Raw genomic sequence first — 15,360 nt, 5'->3', positions numbered from 1 at the left:
GTTATGATCACAGATGTATTTTTAAGTGCGCAGAGCTCAATTTATGGCACTGAAAAGCACATATGGGGGCAGATTTTTAAGTATATGGTGAAGTTATGTTTGGCAGCATGGGACAGCCTCAGAAAAAAAAAAAAAAAACTGGGGCGGGTAATGCAATTTCATGCAATGACATCACTTTTCCTCAACCCAAACAGTAAACGCCGAGGCAGAGCCAGAAAGCGGCTGCTGCAGGGAGAGGACACCGCTAGAAACCCAGCACAAGGCTCCATTGTTTTTAAGAAAAATAATTAGGAATTTTCTCTCCTTATTAAACCATGGCACGACAGCGTCGTCCTCGTCTGTTTCCAACCAAATGAGGTGAGTCTTGAAAAGGGGAGGTGGGGGGGGGGAGATGCTTTTTCATTAGCTTGGTGAAGAGGCTTTGCTGGAATGCTGACACTGAGCGTTTGGCGTGCTCTTTATTTCACCATCACCCGGAAAGCGCAGGGCTGCCCGGGCATGACGTTGCAAATGTCCGTCCGCTTGCTTCCATGCGGTATTAACCCGAAACGCTCGTGTTTTCCTACGTTTTGCCGGCTCGTGCCAAGGGCGTAACAACACTACCCGTGTCCGGTAAAACCCATTTCGGTGCAGGGTTTGGGTTTGGAGGGCCTGTCCTCAAGAGGCGGGGGGGGGGAGAGAAAAAAAAAACCGGACATTTTTCTGAGCTCGTTTCGTCTCGTGCAAGTACGTTTTTATTTAACTTCGTTAAAGCCGCAGCTAAATACATCATTGTCGCAGTTTTATTCTCGTTTTGTGGGCTCGAAACCTGAAACGGGAACATGGAAAAGGAACTGTCATCCGAGTCATGTAAGTGCGTGTGTGTGTGCGAACTGTTCTTTTTAAAATTTCATACTGATGCAGAGAAGAGGAGAATAAACCGCGATTCATTTCGCGCAGTCGCTGGTAAATACGCGGCTCTGACGCGGAGCTCCATGCTCCACAAGCAGCGGGCGTAAATGACAGCAAAAGCCGCCTCAGTGATCGTGTTGGAGAATGAATTAAGATGGGAATATGTCTGCAGCATGGGTGGAGTGGAGGGTCAACCACACTGCTGGAATCAAGCCTGTGAAGTTAGGGTCGTTTTTAAGAAGAGTTTAAAAAGTAAAGCTGTAGCATTACGTTACAGCTCTGCAGGGATGATGTTTGCTCCTTTGCTTTCATATTTCATCAGCGCATTTAAAATGCTCCACTTCAAATAGTTTTTTTTGCTTATTATGAGGTAACGGATGTTTGACCGTCACTGTGCAGAGTTTGACAGGAAAAGGCTATTTCAGTTTCTGAAGAAGGGCATTTCTTACTTCTGATCCTAAATCTTAGTTTGTGATTATGTTACAGTGGGTATAAAGTTGAATTCCCACTACCCCCCCCCCCCCCCCCCCCTGGACGTTTCATACCTTTTTATTTCTTCACGACATTGAAGCATGTTTGTTTGGATTTGGCTAAAAACTCATATCAAAGGCAGGTCAGAAAGCAGGTCTCTACTACAAAGTATTCTAAATGATTTAAAAGCCAAAAATGGAAAATAAGTGCATAAAAAAAATCATCTTTTAAAATAACTCCCCAGAGTCATCACTGGGTTTTATATGGGGATTTAAAGTCACACAGCTGGTTAAACGAATGACCCGAGGGCAGTAAATGTAGGCATTGTATACGCATGTATCTGCAAATCCCACTTACTGGTGAATTAGTATCTTGGCCAAAATCTACGTCATCAAGGCAAAAGAATGGTCCAGTTAACTCATTGAAAAGATTACTGAAAAGCAGGAGTCGGGAGGGATAAAGGAACGTTTCAGTAAATTCTTCATTACAAAACAACAACTGCAGCCCAGGTTCTTCAACAGTCATAGTGTCTATTCTGATGGCCAAGAAGCTCAGTGTGGGTCTTATCAGAGACTAGACTGTAGAGTCTCCCACATTCTGACAAACGACGTGACATAAAAGTCATTTGCTGTAGTTCAGTGGACTAGGCCGAATGAACGATTCTTGGTGGTTCGATTCTTGGTGCCAGATGTCGAAGTGTCAGACAAGACCCTGAAACCCCCGCAGCTGTGCCATAATCTACTTGCAGCTGTTGAACAACAGTTTCCCCAAAAAGATCATTAAAATGGCTAAAAACAAAATAAACTTTATGGAAAAGCCAAATCAGAAACAACATATTCAAGGCAAATTGTTTTATGCTTTAAAAGTATCTGAGAGGGAGTTGACATCGAGTGCTAAAACAAAACATCAGATCTCTGTAGAACAATGAGGAGATAAGACATCCTTGTGTAAAAGGCCAAAAATGCTTTGTTTTTCTCAAATTTTCTCCATTGTTTTCCATCATGTGATGTTTTTCTGGATCTCATAATTACACGCTGTTGTTTAATGGCACCTAACTGCAAAATTATCACCCACTGTTTGTCTGGTGGGACCATCAATAATAATAATAATGTTAATACGTAATAGTATAAACACATATAAATTCGTGTTGTCTTTTTCAACCTCTCTTAAGAGTTTCTGGTTGCAGGCAAATACGGTGGACCACCAACCGCAGCAGGAAGCAGAAGATATTAGCATGTAGTTGTTATTTTGGCAGAAGGCAGATGCTGAGATGCAGATGGTTAAGGTTTGGCAATGGCAGGGATTGGTTAGGGTTTAGGAAAAGCCATCGGTCAATGTGATAAGCTCCAGAAACCTTCCAAAAGATTAACTTAAGAAAGAAGTTGCTGAGGTTTAAAGTCGACCATTACGCCAGCACCTCCCTGAGGTCTCAGTTTTATGGAGAATTTGGTCAGTTTTCCATTAAACTGAAATTATTAAAATTAAATCAGCTTATGCAAGGTTATTGTGGATGTCTCCAGTTCAGTTTACTTTTTAACTGGAAAATGATAAAGGAATATTTGTACTAGATGAAATCTTGCAATGTTTACTATTTCAGAAAAAATTGAATGCAAACTTGTGAGCCCTACTGTACAATATGAAACTTAATATAGCACCTATAATTTATCCACTCTTCTCCATCTCCTACTCCCTGTTCTAATACTCTACTATGTTTCGCTTTGATCTGGCCGCAACTTCAGCTGGTTGTCAGCATGAAATATCAATAAATGACAATGCTACAAAACTGACTAATTAAGCGGAGAGAATTCAAATTATTAGATTGGTTAGAAGAACCAGATTAATTTTAAGTAACGTATAATAGCATTTAAATTTAGTATATTAAGTATTTCTGTTTCTCTAATTAACACGCAGTATGAAGAGTAATACATTGTTCCAGGATTTCTATATTTTTGCCCCCAGAAGAAATGAGGGGCCTATGCTTTTAAATCTGCAACAGTTACATAAAGTTCTTTTTGCTTTCTATTCTTCTCGCTTACTTGGCCGGAGCAGTAATAAACGTTACAGGAGCTGTCAGCAATCAACTCATCAACTAACGTGCAGACACAGGCAGCGATGTGTAAGATCCGTAAAGTGACGTCTCTCCATCCAGTTCAAAATTCAACTCGGAATCCACAGCCTGCATTTTAAACATGATGGCAAAAGCGGATGCATCGTCTGTCACAGTAGCTCTGACTTTACCAAGCACTTCATAGGACAAATGAATCTCTGCACCAGTCTTAGTGTGTGTTTACCTCGGATTTTTTGACATGCTGTGGCAGCCTTGGTGCACTTTAGTACAAACAATTGACTTTGAACTGTTACATTTAAAATTTTCTTGTTACCTGTCCAGATGACAGCTGTGGTAAAAGCAAAGTCTGGCCTTGACTGTGGCCTTTATTCTTCAATTCTTCTATATGAACGCAACTCAACCGTGGAAATGGGTAGTTAATATCTAGGATACACCAGGCAACAAGCTTCCTCAGATCTTTTGTACTTGGTTGTCTGTCAACCAACACGTCCTACTGTGAAGTCCAGTTTCTGGTTTTAAGCAAATATACATTCATGACTTGCAGCAGACACATGGTTTTTGGCCTCCGCTGTTTTAGTGCCCAAATAAAATTTACGGGGCTTAATAATGTCTTTGAATCTTTGAGTGAGATAAATTCAAACCTAAAATAATTCAAGCACGTTTTTCAGAAAGATTAAAAAAACAACCCTTCCAATTTAGTAGCTGGAACTAGATCATATGTTTGTTATGCATTTTCAAATATTCCTTAAACAATTAATTAATTATTCCAGTGGCTCCTGTTTCAGGTCTAACGAGGTTACTTCAAATCCTACTTTTTTAAAGTGTCTAAGCCGTCGATCCGTATCAATTTTATGCTGTAGAGAAACTGGGTGGCAGCCTTGTTGTTATTAAATACACGTTATGGGATCATACCTACACAATGCTGCTTTTCAGTAAGTGTGATCCCCTCTGCATTGTTAGAATGGCATTCTAGTCATGAGTAGTAGATTATTTCTTGCTTTTTATTTTTCACATTGTGAGGAATTTTTATTGGCAATGAAACATGTGCTAGTAATCATAATAAATAGTTGGCCCATTCAAAGATTAAACAAGATTTTAACCATCTAAGATATTTCTGTGGAGCTATTATTTTGTAGAGCAAAAACATCCCATGCTTAATGATCTGTGCCTGTTGGTTTAGGGCCAGATGTACACTCATGCTGTTCTCATTGTCTCATCGTTTTCTGAACAAAGACCAAGCCTTAATTCAGCAGAATTAGGGAAAGGATGGAAGGCTTGTTTGAACCCTTTTGAATTACAGTCTCATAGAAGATGGCCAGAATTTAGGCTGTAAAATATTTAAGTTTCACTGAAGATCTCTATGAAGCGCTTGATGAATCTTTTAGTGTTTGCATGCAGCGTTTTTCCCTAATTGTGCTTCGAAAAGAAGTGACGTATCCTCCGAGCCTTTTCCAAATTGTCTGTTGATGTAATATAGCCGTTTGTTGCTTTTGGCAGTTGCACATAAATGTCATATATCATGTACGAAGCCCATTGAAACTGTGCCTTCGCGACTGGAACAAAGTGATGCACTGGTTTCAGGAGAAATTGCAAGAGCTTGCGGACACACAGTACAGAGGCGAATCTTTCCAGCATTTCTGATGACTTTAAGAAAATCTTTTGATCTTCTAAACTTAACAGCCCCCTGTAGAGAAGTCCTAAATGAGTACTCCAGTGATTTGCTCTTGTAATATTGTCAGATCTGTGATCGACAGTTTACAAAAGTGCAGTAAATTAGACATTTAGTGTTTCTTTACTGCAGCCATTACTCTTCTGGTCAAAGCTTGTGCCTACATGGCCGCTCCAACACATTTCTTTCATTTTCAGACCCGACTAACACTGACTTTAGTGACCCAAATGATTACTTAAATTAATTTATCAGCTTTCAGCAGCTGACTTTAAACCCACAAAAGGCTTTTCTCATGCCCTGTGTGAACCACTATGTGCAGGGACACTATTTAACCCCCAGACACAGACTTAGATGTGTAAAATTAGAGGAGCTCACACGCTGAAAGGCTCAACAAAGAAGCTCAGTTACAGAGTTAGAAATTCTATTAAATCTATTAAAATGACATTTAAATTGGACTCTTTGAAAAATCCAGGTACCAGACAGATAAGTCAACATGTTTATTCATGGTGTTTGTAGACAACAGGATGAATAATTATTCTTCAGTTCTTACAAAAATAATCAACACAAATGTAAAACCTGATTAACCACTTAATGTCTTTCAACAAAAATGGCAAAACAGCTCAAATTGAAGTATTAATCTGGCAGTTATTTACTTTCTTCTAAGCCAATAATTGCTTTGTCATTTTAAACATTTTGTTTTGTTAAACCGACAGCTTAAAACCCCAAATTTGTTCACTACAGTTGCTTGACACTGAAAAGGTTCAAAGTAGAAGAAACAATTCTCTGTGTGATGCTTGAGGCGTTCGTCCTAATACAGGAAGCCTTTCTGCTCATCACCAGATGAGTGTGAAAACATGCAGTACGTCTACTGTCAAACAGTTCTCATCAAAATCCCCATTCCCTGTTAGGGTTCTTACCGTTTGTCACATTACTTCCGAAAATTAAAATAAATCTTTATCCAGCTGTGTTTCCACATTATAGCTTAAACCTTAAAGCAGAAATATCATTAGAAAAACATATGAACAGTTAATACAGTTTAATGAGTGATTAGCCCCTTTTCAAGTTACCATTTTCAACTTGCTCAGGTGCTACAGTGCTCTTTGCTCATCACACTCCAGGCTAATTGGCCCCCACCTCATTGAAGTTGTAGTGTTTCTGATGACTTTGAAAAAAGAGCCACTCCCTGAGGAGTCTGCTACTAATTGTGCATAGCAATGCAGAGACTTCATTCACCATGGTTCAGAAAGTGCTTTGAAAGGGGCTCTGGGATTAAGTTGTGGAAAGGGAAGTTGGTATACAAACCGTTTACCTGTCCTATTAAGTACTGTTAATAACATAACGCACCACCAGCACGTTCAGGCTGTCCCTCCAAACTGTGTGGCTGAGCCATGTCAATACTGCTCAGTGAAGCTACCAAGAGGCTGGTTACTTTGAAAGACATATGTCTTTATGGTTCAGATCCCTAACTCAGTGCACAAGACAACAATTTACCATACAGCATGACAGTGACTCTAAACACATGACCCATAAAATGTTTAGACCTAAAATTTAAGAAGTACAAGGTGAATTCCTTCAGTGGCAAAGTCAGAGCCTTGACCTTATGTTTACTCAACACCTCTGGATGCAATCGAGGGTGAGCCGTTGCTGCTGACCACAAAACAGTCCCCAGTCTAGGTGTGCAGGGCTGATTGACACATTCAGAAACACAGATGGCTGTAAAAAAAATAAGGCCAAACCTGTTATTCCAGTTTCTCATTTTACTGAAATTTTCAGTAACTGTTTGAGTGTGTGTGTGTGTGTGTGTTTTGGCTGCATGACCAAAACATTAAGACGGTTTAAAGGAAGGGTCACCAACATGGTGCCCGTGGTCACCAGGTCGCCCGCAACGACCACATGAGTCGCCCGTGGGCCTGTTCTAAAAATAGCTCACCACAGCGCCATTTACCAATGAGCTGCATCAAATTTTTTTGTTGCTATGACATTTGATAGTTATTGTGAGAAATCATTAACATGGTCTGTGTCTTCACATAGATCAATATCATTAATTTAATTGATTATATGTTGATAATACATCTAATTGAAGGTAAATTGAGCAAATTTGTTATTTGTTAGCCCTTCGCATTAATCGGTACCCAAGAAGTAGCTCTCAGTTTCAAAACGCTTGGTGACCCCTGGTTTAAAGTGACATGCGGATTTTCAATTTTCTATATTCTGCAAAAAGTTTACCTAGTGGATTTAAGGCTCAAAGAATAAATATTTTTGAAATTGTCACAGTTTTTGAAGATCACGAGGCCCCAATGGGGCTGAGGATATTTCATCAAGAGGATCAACCTCAGAGCTCCAAAGGGTGCTGGTGTGGTGTGATTTGGTCTGTGGATAAATGTGGTTCCACTCTACATGCACTCGATTACATTTTTGGTCTGTGTGCCAGTATTTGAGCTCTGTCCTAGTGCAACCTTGAAATTGCATATCGAAACTGTGCTACATTACATCATGAAAACCTAGGCGGTGACTTAATCAAGTGTAACAGGCAGTGTAGGTGTTCACTCGCTCGCTCTGTTCTCCTCTAATTGTTCCCAGATGTTCTGCATGCCGTTGTGTCCCACATCTTGTTGCAGCTGGCTGTTCAGACTTTATTAGAGGGGGAGAAACATGGCATGGAGTAAGTGTTTAATTTGGCAGTCGGTTCTGTTAACTGGTTTTGGTTATTAAATCGTTTATTAGGCATCGCAGTCCACCACAAAACATAATAGAGTTTAAATGTGTGGGTGAACAATCTATTTCTTGGTAGAAAATGAATCAAAGACAAGCCTGAAGTTTTATTCACCTGTCAGTTCAGCTGATTTTATTTTTATTTTCCCAAGAGTTGTTGCTAATTGAACAGATTTCCTAATTGATAAATCATGTAAGAAATCTCTATAGTAAAAAGAAAGAAAGAAATAATGAGCTTTGCTTTTTCCGTCAGACAAAACAAGACACCTGGAAACAACCCATTCTTGGAGAAATTGTGATGGCCGGTTTCACGCTCTGGCATTATTAAATTAGGTCGCTTATCGATTTAACAGACTAATCTCTAAAATGTAGCAGATAGTGTGAAGGCTGCAGCTAGCGATCTGTCATTAAAAAAAGTTATTTCACAAGATCTGTCTTGTGAAATAACTTTTTGATATGACAGAAAATACAGACTAAAAAAGTCAGTCAGAGACTAATGTGACATCCTGACATGTTTTGTCTGACTAACAGTCACAACCCCCTAATGATTAGCTTTATAATGATCTCACATTAAACCAAACAATGTTTGGTATTTTGACAGTATCTGTGCTTCAAATGTGACTAAAACTATCAAACAAGGACTAAAATAGTTGCTGATTATTTCTCTGTCACCTCTAGATCACTGCATTTTTTTTTTGTGTCACTGACTTGATGTGAAATATAGGTTTAATGGAGCAAAAGACCCGTCTGTGAATGTGAATTAGGGCTTTATTAAGTCATAGCTCAACAGTTCTAAAAAGAGGGAAGAGCAACGGGACAATAATTTAGTCAGCTTGAAATCTAGTAGGGGTGTGCAGACAGGTCCGAACCTTCCGTAGACGGCCTATCTCTCCATTACCCCCCCCACCCTCTGCATAAACAACCCTACTGTGAAGATAGGCTAGGTGGGGGGCTTCTCCTTATCTGCTATCAGTTCAGCTCTTTATCACCCCACTGTCTCATACATGCAGGTACTGTAGTTGCCATGGTTATGTACCAAAGGCACAAAAGGCACTTCTGGAGTCTTCATTAGCATCGCAAAAATATTCACCAATTACTCCACAGAGTCTGTGTGGTACGACAGAGCTCACAGCAGGAGGGAAGACTGACAGAGCTCCACAAGACATCCTCATCATGACTGTTTACACGCACACAGTGCAGATATTTAGATCAAAGGACTTATCTCCCCCGGCATTGTTTCCCCACAGCCCTTTGTTTTCTCTGTCTTGTATCCAGTTGTCTCAACCCGAGCCCTATTGGGATTATTTGTATGCGCTTCAGCAAGAAAATTAGTCAGAGGAGTCACCAGGAATAACCTGAATCCTTCGCTACGATGTCAGATACGGCCTCTGAAATATGCATAATTGAATGTGCTTGAGGAATCCTAATAATATGCTAGCGAGCTCCCACCAATTCCAGAGGACTCATTCAAAGTCCACCCTACAGAGGAATCTGTGGTCATACAAACATTGAAGTTGCCAAAACTCTGCTTTAGCTGCAGCAGCTGTAACAAACATTCAATTCATCAGTCTGGCCAGAGAAAATATGAGCTGGAATGTAGCTTTAATCAATTCATGCAAACCGGGTCCTCACCACATCTTGTTTGCCCCCCCCCCCAAAAAAAGTTTTCATCAGCAGTCAGTTGTCCAATTTTTTGACAGACACATTCTGTCAGTTGTGTTAAATTTGTTAGATTTATAGTTTGAGTTATGAAGCGTTGATAAGTTGGATGAAGACTAAAGATGAACAATAATCTTTATTCAGGCCGTTTTGTTTTCCTCCTGGTTCAACAGTGTTTGTTATTTTCATTTGTCTTAAAATAAGTTGGTATTGAGAAGCTATATGCACCCTCCCCCCACCTCTCCATTCCCCACAAGGTGCTTAGTGAAGTGCTGGTGCTTTAATGTTTTGAAATTCTCCTGAGCTTCCTGTTTCAAACCTCTCCACCAGCGCAGCCTTGAAAAACATCAGCGCTTCTCCCACAGAGGTTGCGTTTGTCCATGAGGCTTAAACAAGAATCTCTGCATATAGCCCTCCATATCTTATCATTATTTCTGCACCATAAGTAGATCTTCCTCTTGGCCAGACCTTGGAGAAAGGATGTGGATGAAGACTACGCCTGGCTTGGCTGACTCTTGGTTTGAGCTTCTGCGGCTGGTAGCCAGATGTGGCCAAACTGTCCATTGCTAATGCACTTCTATAGATTCTTTAGTGTGGTGTCATTGTTCTTTAACTGCCTGGAGCCTGTGTCACAAACCAAGTTTAAGTTAGTCTGGCTTTAATGAGCCAGAAAAAGAAAATCAGTAGTACCTGCTTCTCATAAGTGAATTTTTATATTTGGCATATTTGGTTTGTCTTTTGATATCATACCTTTGGGTCTGATTGTATGTGATTGTTGACATACACAGATATTCAAAACTGTTTGCTGCGATTTGGAGGCATAATGAGCAGTACTTTTAAAAACTGGAAAATCTACTGAATATTAAAGACCTGTTTTGTACTAGCTGTATGCACATTGTTTTTGTAACAGCTTTAGAGTTAAGTTTGCATCCCCCTTACATACAGCTTCAACGTCGATAACTGTAAATGATCAGCCCCAAGAATCAAAACTGGGAAGTAAAACTGTTTTCACAGAACGGCCAACAGCATGCGAGTAGCTGAGACGTGCAACTTGAGGTCACTAATCTGCATGCTCTGTGGACAAAAACTCAAAAATGTGAGTCATCCACCTAATTTAAATGGCTAGGATCCAGGACAGAGTGGTGCAACGGAGCCAATGATTCATCCAATATCCTGTTCTTGTAATGAAACCATGATTGTGAACTGTTTCGTCCTGTCTAAATGATAACACCATTTTTCTGTGAGCTGGTCAGTTGCTGGGCTGTTGATACATTTTAACAAGAGCAGTTTATGTTACCTTGGTGATGGCTGGATATCCAACCGATGTTGTTACTGGGCTCGTAGGGGTGGCTGTAGCTCAGTTGGTAGGACAGTTGTCCACAGGGTCAATGGTTCAATCCCCAGTCCCGGCTATATTTCGAAGTGTCTCCCGAACAGCCCATTCCTGTCCCCAGCTTTGTGTTGCGGTCCAATCCCGGTAGAAATTGGGGAGGGGTTGCGTCATCCAGCGTAAAAAACTGTGCCAAATCAACATGAGGACAATGATCCGCTGCGGTGACCCTGAACTCACGGGATAAACCGAAAGGACAAAAAAAAAATGTTACTTGGCTCGTGCTGCTTCAGCAGCTCTATAGACTGAACATAATGGCAGCTTATGACCTGGATTTACTTGTCTGGCCTCACCAGTGTCTTGTTCAACCTCACACATTTGATGACACACATTTAAATGGGAGCTGGACAAAATGCAGTTGTTCCTCCAACAGGCAGTTTGAATACATGGCTCATAGTGCGGTTGGCAGGGGACATCACCTGTCTGCTGAGTATTTATAATGGTATGAAACCTGCCTTTGTAGGGACGACGACAAATGGTTTTCATTACTGAGGTTTTATGATTGCAGAAATAAACCGAAAAGCAAGCTGTAAATTTTTTTTATTTATTTATTTTTTTACATGTGAGGGATTTAGAAACATTTAGTGTAGCTCAGGACTGAGAAAGAGAAAAGGGAAGAGCTGCACTAATCATTTTTTATTTTATTACTTTTTTCTTAATAAAAAAAGCTGACCTACTAAAAATAGCTTGTTTAGTCAAACTAAACCAATTTGGTATCAAATGAATAGGTTTAACTGTCCACTAAATTTTCCTTTATAAATTCATTTTACCTGTTGTTTTAGCTGAACCTTACTCATGGTTACTTTAGACGGTCAGACTTTATTATCTAGCACCTTTGATGGAGGTAGTTCAAAGTGCTGTGCACATGAATGACAAGCAGAATGTTTAGATAAGGATCAAATAAATTAAAAAAAAAAATAGAAAAGAAAAATGAAATATAAGAAATGTACAAGTTAAATAGACTGGATGGAATGAAACATGAACTGAATAAATGATTAGATAAAATATTAAGTGGCCATAAAACCTAATAAAAAGCCTGGTCTTTTTTAAGTCCTGAATAGAATCTGCAAGGTTTTCAGTTTTAGTTTTTTTTTTTTTAATATGTTTACAGCCAGTTGTGAACATAACACTGACAATAACATCATCAACACCTTTTAGTTACAAAGTAACTTAGTTAAAGTCGTGAGGCCGCCGAATGTTGCTTTTTATCTTTTATTCTTGCCTTTTATTAACAGAGTGTTGCAGAGGGGCAGATCGGACATATGGGAAGAGAGGACATGACATACAGTACAACAAAGGTCTCCAGCTGGAACAAAACTGGGGACATTGTGGAACGTGTTGTAACCATTCGACAACTAAGGAGCTTAGATGCTGTGTGTTCCCCAACTTGTTGCTAACTGTGTCTATTTGCTGTTTGATGCTGATGGTGTGTTGAGGGTTTTTAAAAGTGCTTCTCTGAAAACACACACACGTTGTAAGGGTGCAAACTGAGCCACAGCAGTGAATGTGTGCAGTGTTTTAATCCAATATCCACTTTTTGTAATACACCCATGATTGTAAAGCGTTGGTTCATCTCTGAACGATAACACCATTTTCCTAGTGGGCTGATTGGACAGTATTTGGCTGTTGATACATTTTGACTAGAGCTGTTTTTGTTACCGTGGTGATAGCTGGACATCCAACTGATGTTGTTACTGGGCTCGTGCTGCTCCAGCAGCTCCATAGACTGAACATGACGGCAGCTTATGACCTGGATTTACTTGTCTAGCTTCACCAGTGTCTTGTTCAACCTCGCACATTAGCTGGGAAAACAAATGTAATCTTTTCATACATTTTTATCAAATATATATTATTGTTATATTTTATTATAATTGATCACAGTTCTTAGGCAGACTGTTTACGGCAACAACTATTTGGGCTTGAAATTACTACAATGATTCATAAATTAGTGTAGATGAACTATAATACTAAACTATAATTATTAACTGTTAAATTGTGCTCTCTGCTTGTTGATCTTGTCAGGACCTTAATCAGTTGTGAAAAGTCTTTATCATTAATTTCCGTCAACACGTTTTTTGACTGATAACGTCTTGTCTCTGTTTACGCTGCACAAATAGCTAAGAGCTGCAAACCAGACAATAGACAGCCACTGATAATAGCTGTTTGACTACAACTCCCGACTTTCTAATGAGGCTCGACCAAGTTGAGGCTTCATGCAAATTAACACAAATGGCCTGTACCTACTCTTCCAGGGCTTTTCATAGCCCCAGCTGCAGACCCTGCTCATCTCCTGGCAGAGGCCTGAGTTTCACATTTCTTCTGGCTGGATTAGCTTTTCGGCTCACACATGGATCTGTGCATATAGCTGCCCATTAAACTGTCTGCCCCTGAAAGGGGGTTTGTGCCCTATGAGCCTGATTTACAACCCTGAATTCCGAATTTCCCTGACACTTCCCTCGCTTCATCCGCCATCTGACCACAAACGGTGGACATCTGCTAACGAATCACTGCTTTTTGTATTTTTACTAGAGCAGCATACTAACAATGATCATTTGACAAAATTTTAAAAAACGTTTGTGTGATTAATATTTTAGTCTCTAGTCAGACATTAGCAAAAAATATTGCATGCTGTGTCCAACCAACAGTGTAAAATATTTAGTTTACTGTTTCCCAAGACTAATGAAAAGCATAAAATTTTCCATTTGAGAAACTGGAACCAGCAAATTATTTGGCATTGAGCTTGAAAAGTGACTGAACCAGAAAACCAAATTTTAAAACGGCTAACGCACTGACCATTTGTCCCACCTATAATGTTACTTTTTCACACTTAGTACAATGATGTCTGTGAAGGGACATAGCTGCAGCAGCCTGCATTTGGATTGGATTTGCATTACTTTATTACAACTATATGTGATGTGTCTGTCTTCTTGTCATATGGGACAAAGACGACCAGCTAATCCTGACACCACAGAAGCCAGCACCAACTGTGTTTTTGGTATTATTTTGTTTTGCGACTTTGCCAAGCATTTAATTGAATTTTCAATCAAGTTCCAGCTTTTTTTTGATGAGCAGACACTGAAGGATTTCCCCTTGTAATCACATTATGTAAGTAGGACATGAGAAACTGCATATGTAAAAGACTTGTTTGATAAAGAGGTGTCAGTGACTGTGACGACACAGTGACAAGTGCTGCTTTACATATTGTTTGCATTGACAAATGCGAGTATCCAGTGCCCTCATTCCATGGCAAGTTTTCTTCCACGTTTAGACACAAGACACATTTTTACATCTCCCGTAGACATTCTTCAGGTCCTGCTCTTTTATGTTCACATTAGCAATGCGTACTTTCAGCAATCAATGAAGATCCTCACTTGTGGGGAAGTGGATGGCAGAGGGGCTGACAATAGGTCTATTTGAGTTATTCTCAATCCCTTGTGTTAGCTTTAGGGGATCATGTGACCAAGTCGCATTCAGGTCATGTCGGTCTGTTCAGCCTTCGACCTGCTCAGAAGGCGACTTCCTCAATGTCCTATTCATCGCATACAGATGTCTGTGTGCGCGAATGTCTGACACAGCAGAACTATGACAATCACACGACAGGCCTTTGCTCACCAGCAGGTAACTGCTTTTGTGCTTTGCTGCTTTCTGGTTGTTCCTCTGTCATGTCTATATGTACATGAAGTCAGTTTTAACTAGCTGTTATTATTTCTCCTTTTTATACTGGCCATTAATGGATCCCTACTTATTAAAGCTTCCAGTCGGAGGGATATCAAAAGAGGGACGGTTGTTCTAAAGACACATTTTGACAAATCCATTGGGTACAGTATCTTCCAACGTTTTAGTAGAACATTTTCTGTTTGTGCCTTTTTGTTCTGTTAAATATTAAGATGCCAGCACATCTGTTGTTAAACCGTTTACCTCTCCATGTTATTTTTATTGGCAAAAACAAGTTAGGAGGTGTCCTGCTGCAGTTGTTTAATTCACTGGCATCAGTGGCACCAGATTACATCAGCTACTATTAATTAATTGTATTGCTCTAACTACCACAGTGAAACTTCTTTAAGGCTTCTTCATACCCACTTGCCCTGCAACAAATACTTGCACTGAGGACACTTCCGTTCATACTACACGTGGACATGCTTCAAGTACCAGCAAGAAGAAGAGCATCCTTGTTTGTTGTATTCAGTTGAACTCCATAAAAATGAATGTGTGTACCAGTTTATAGGGACGGTCTCAAGGATGGGAAATAATTAAATTGTACCCTTGACGCATAAACAAACAGGCGTCTAGTTTACATACACAAGTCCACCCAGACCTTCACTGACTTGGGAGATGGTGAAATTTACACCACAGACGCTATAGCTGAGACAAAAACATGAATTGGGTTCAGGTTGTACATGAACATTATAAAATGTTCACACATTTGTGTGAGACAAAGCAGTTAAAAGCGCTCCAGTAAAATGATGGTCAAAAAATACAGGATGTATTTTCAAATGATGT

At 39.9% G+C, this 15,360-nt stretch overlaps 1 protein-coding gene across 4 annotated transcripts in view; it reads left to right on the top strand.

Annotated features, from left to right (window-relative positions):
- The first annotated feature begins 189 nt into the window (after nt 1-189).
- The window catches only part of nckap5l (NCK-associated protein 5-like), a 39,156-nt gene continuing 23,985 nt past the window's right edge, over nt 190-15,360 (top strand). For 2 of the 4 annotated variants that reach the window (XM_067526905.1, XM_067526901.1), the window contains exon 1: nt 190-357. Coding sequence is in view for 2 of the 4 variants with exons in the window: in XM_067526907.1 (XP_067383008.1) it covers nt 822-849 (28 nt within the window). In the remaining 2 variants the exon portion in view is untranslated. Of the gene's footprint in view, nt 358-706; nt 850-15,360 lie in introns of those variants that run through there. The other 2 variants (XM_067526907.1, XM_067526900.1) reach the window with 2 other exon arrangements.

The sequence above is a fragment of the Channa argus genome, chromosome 13 (genome assembly GCF_033026475.1).
Source record: "Channa argus isolate prfri chromosome 13, Channa argus male v1.0, whole genome shotgun sequence".
Lineage (NCBI taxonomy): Eukaryota > Metazoa > Chordata > Actinopteri > Anabantiformes > Channidae > Channa > Channa argus.
This window is presented reverse-complemented; position numbering and strand designations above follow the sequence as displayed.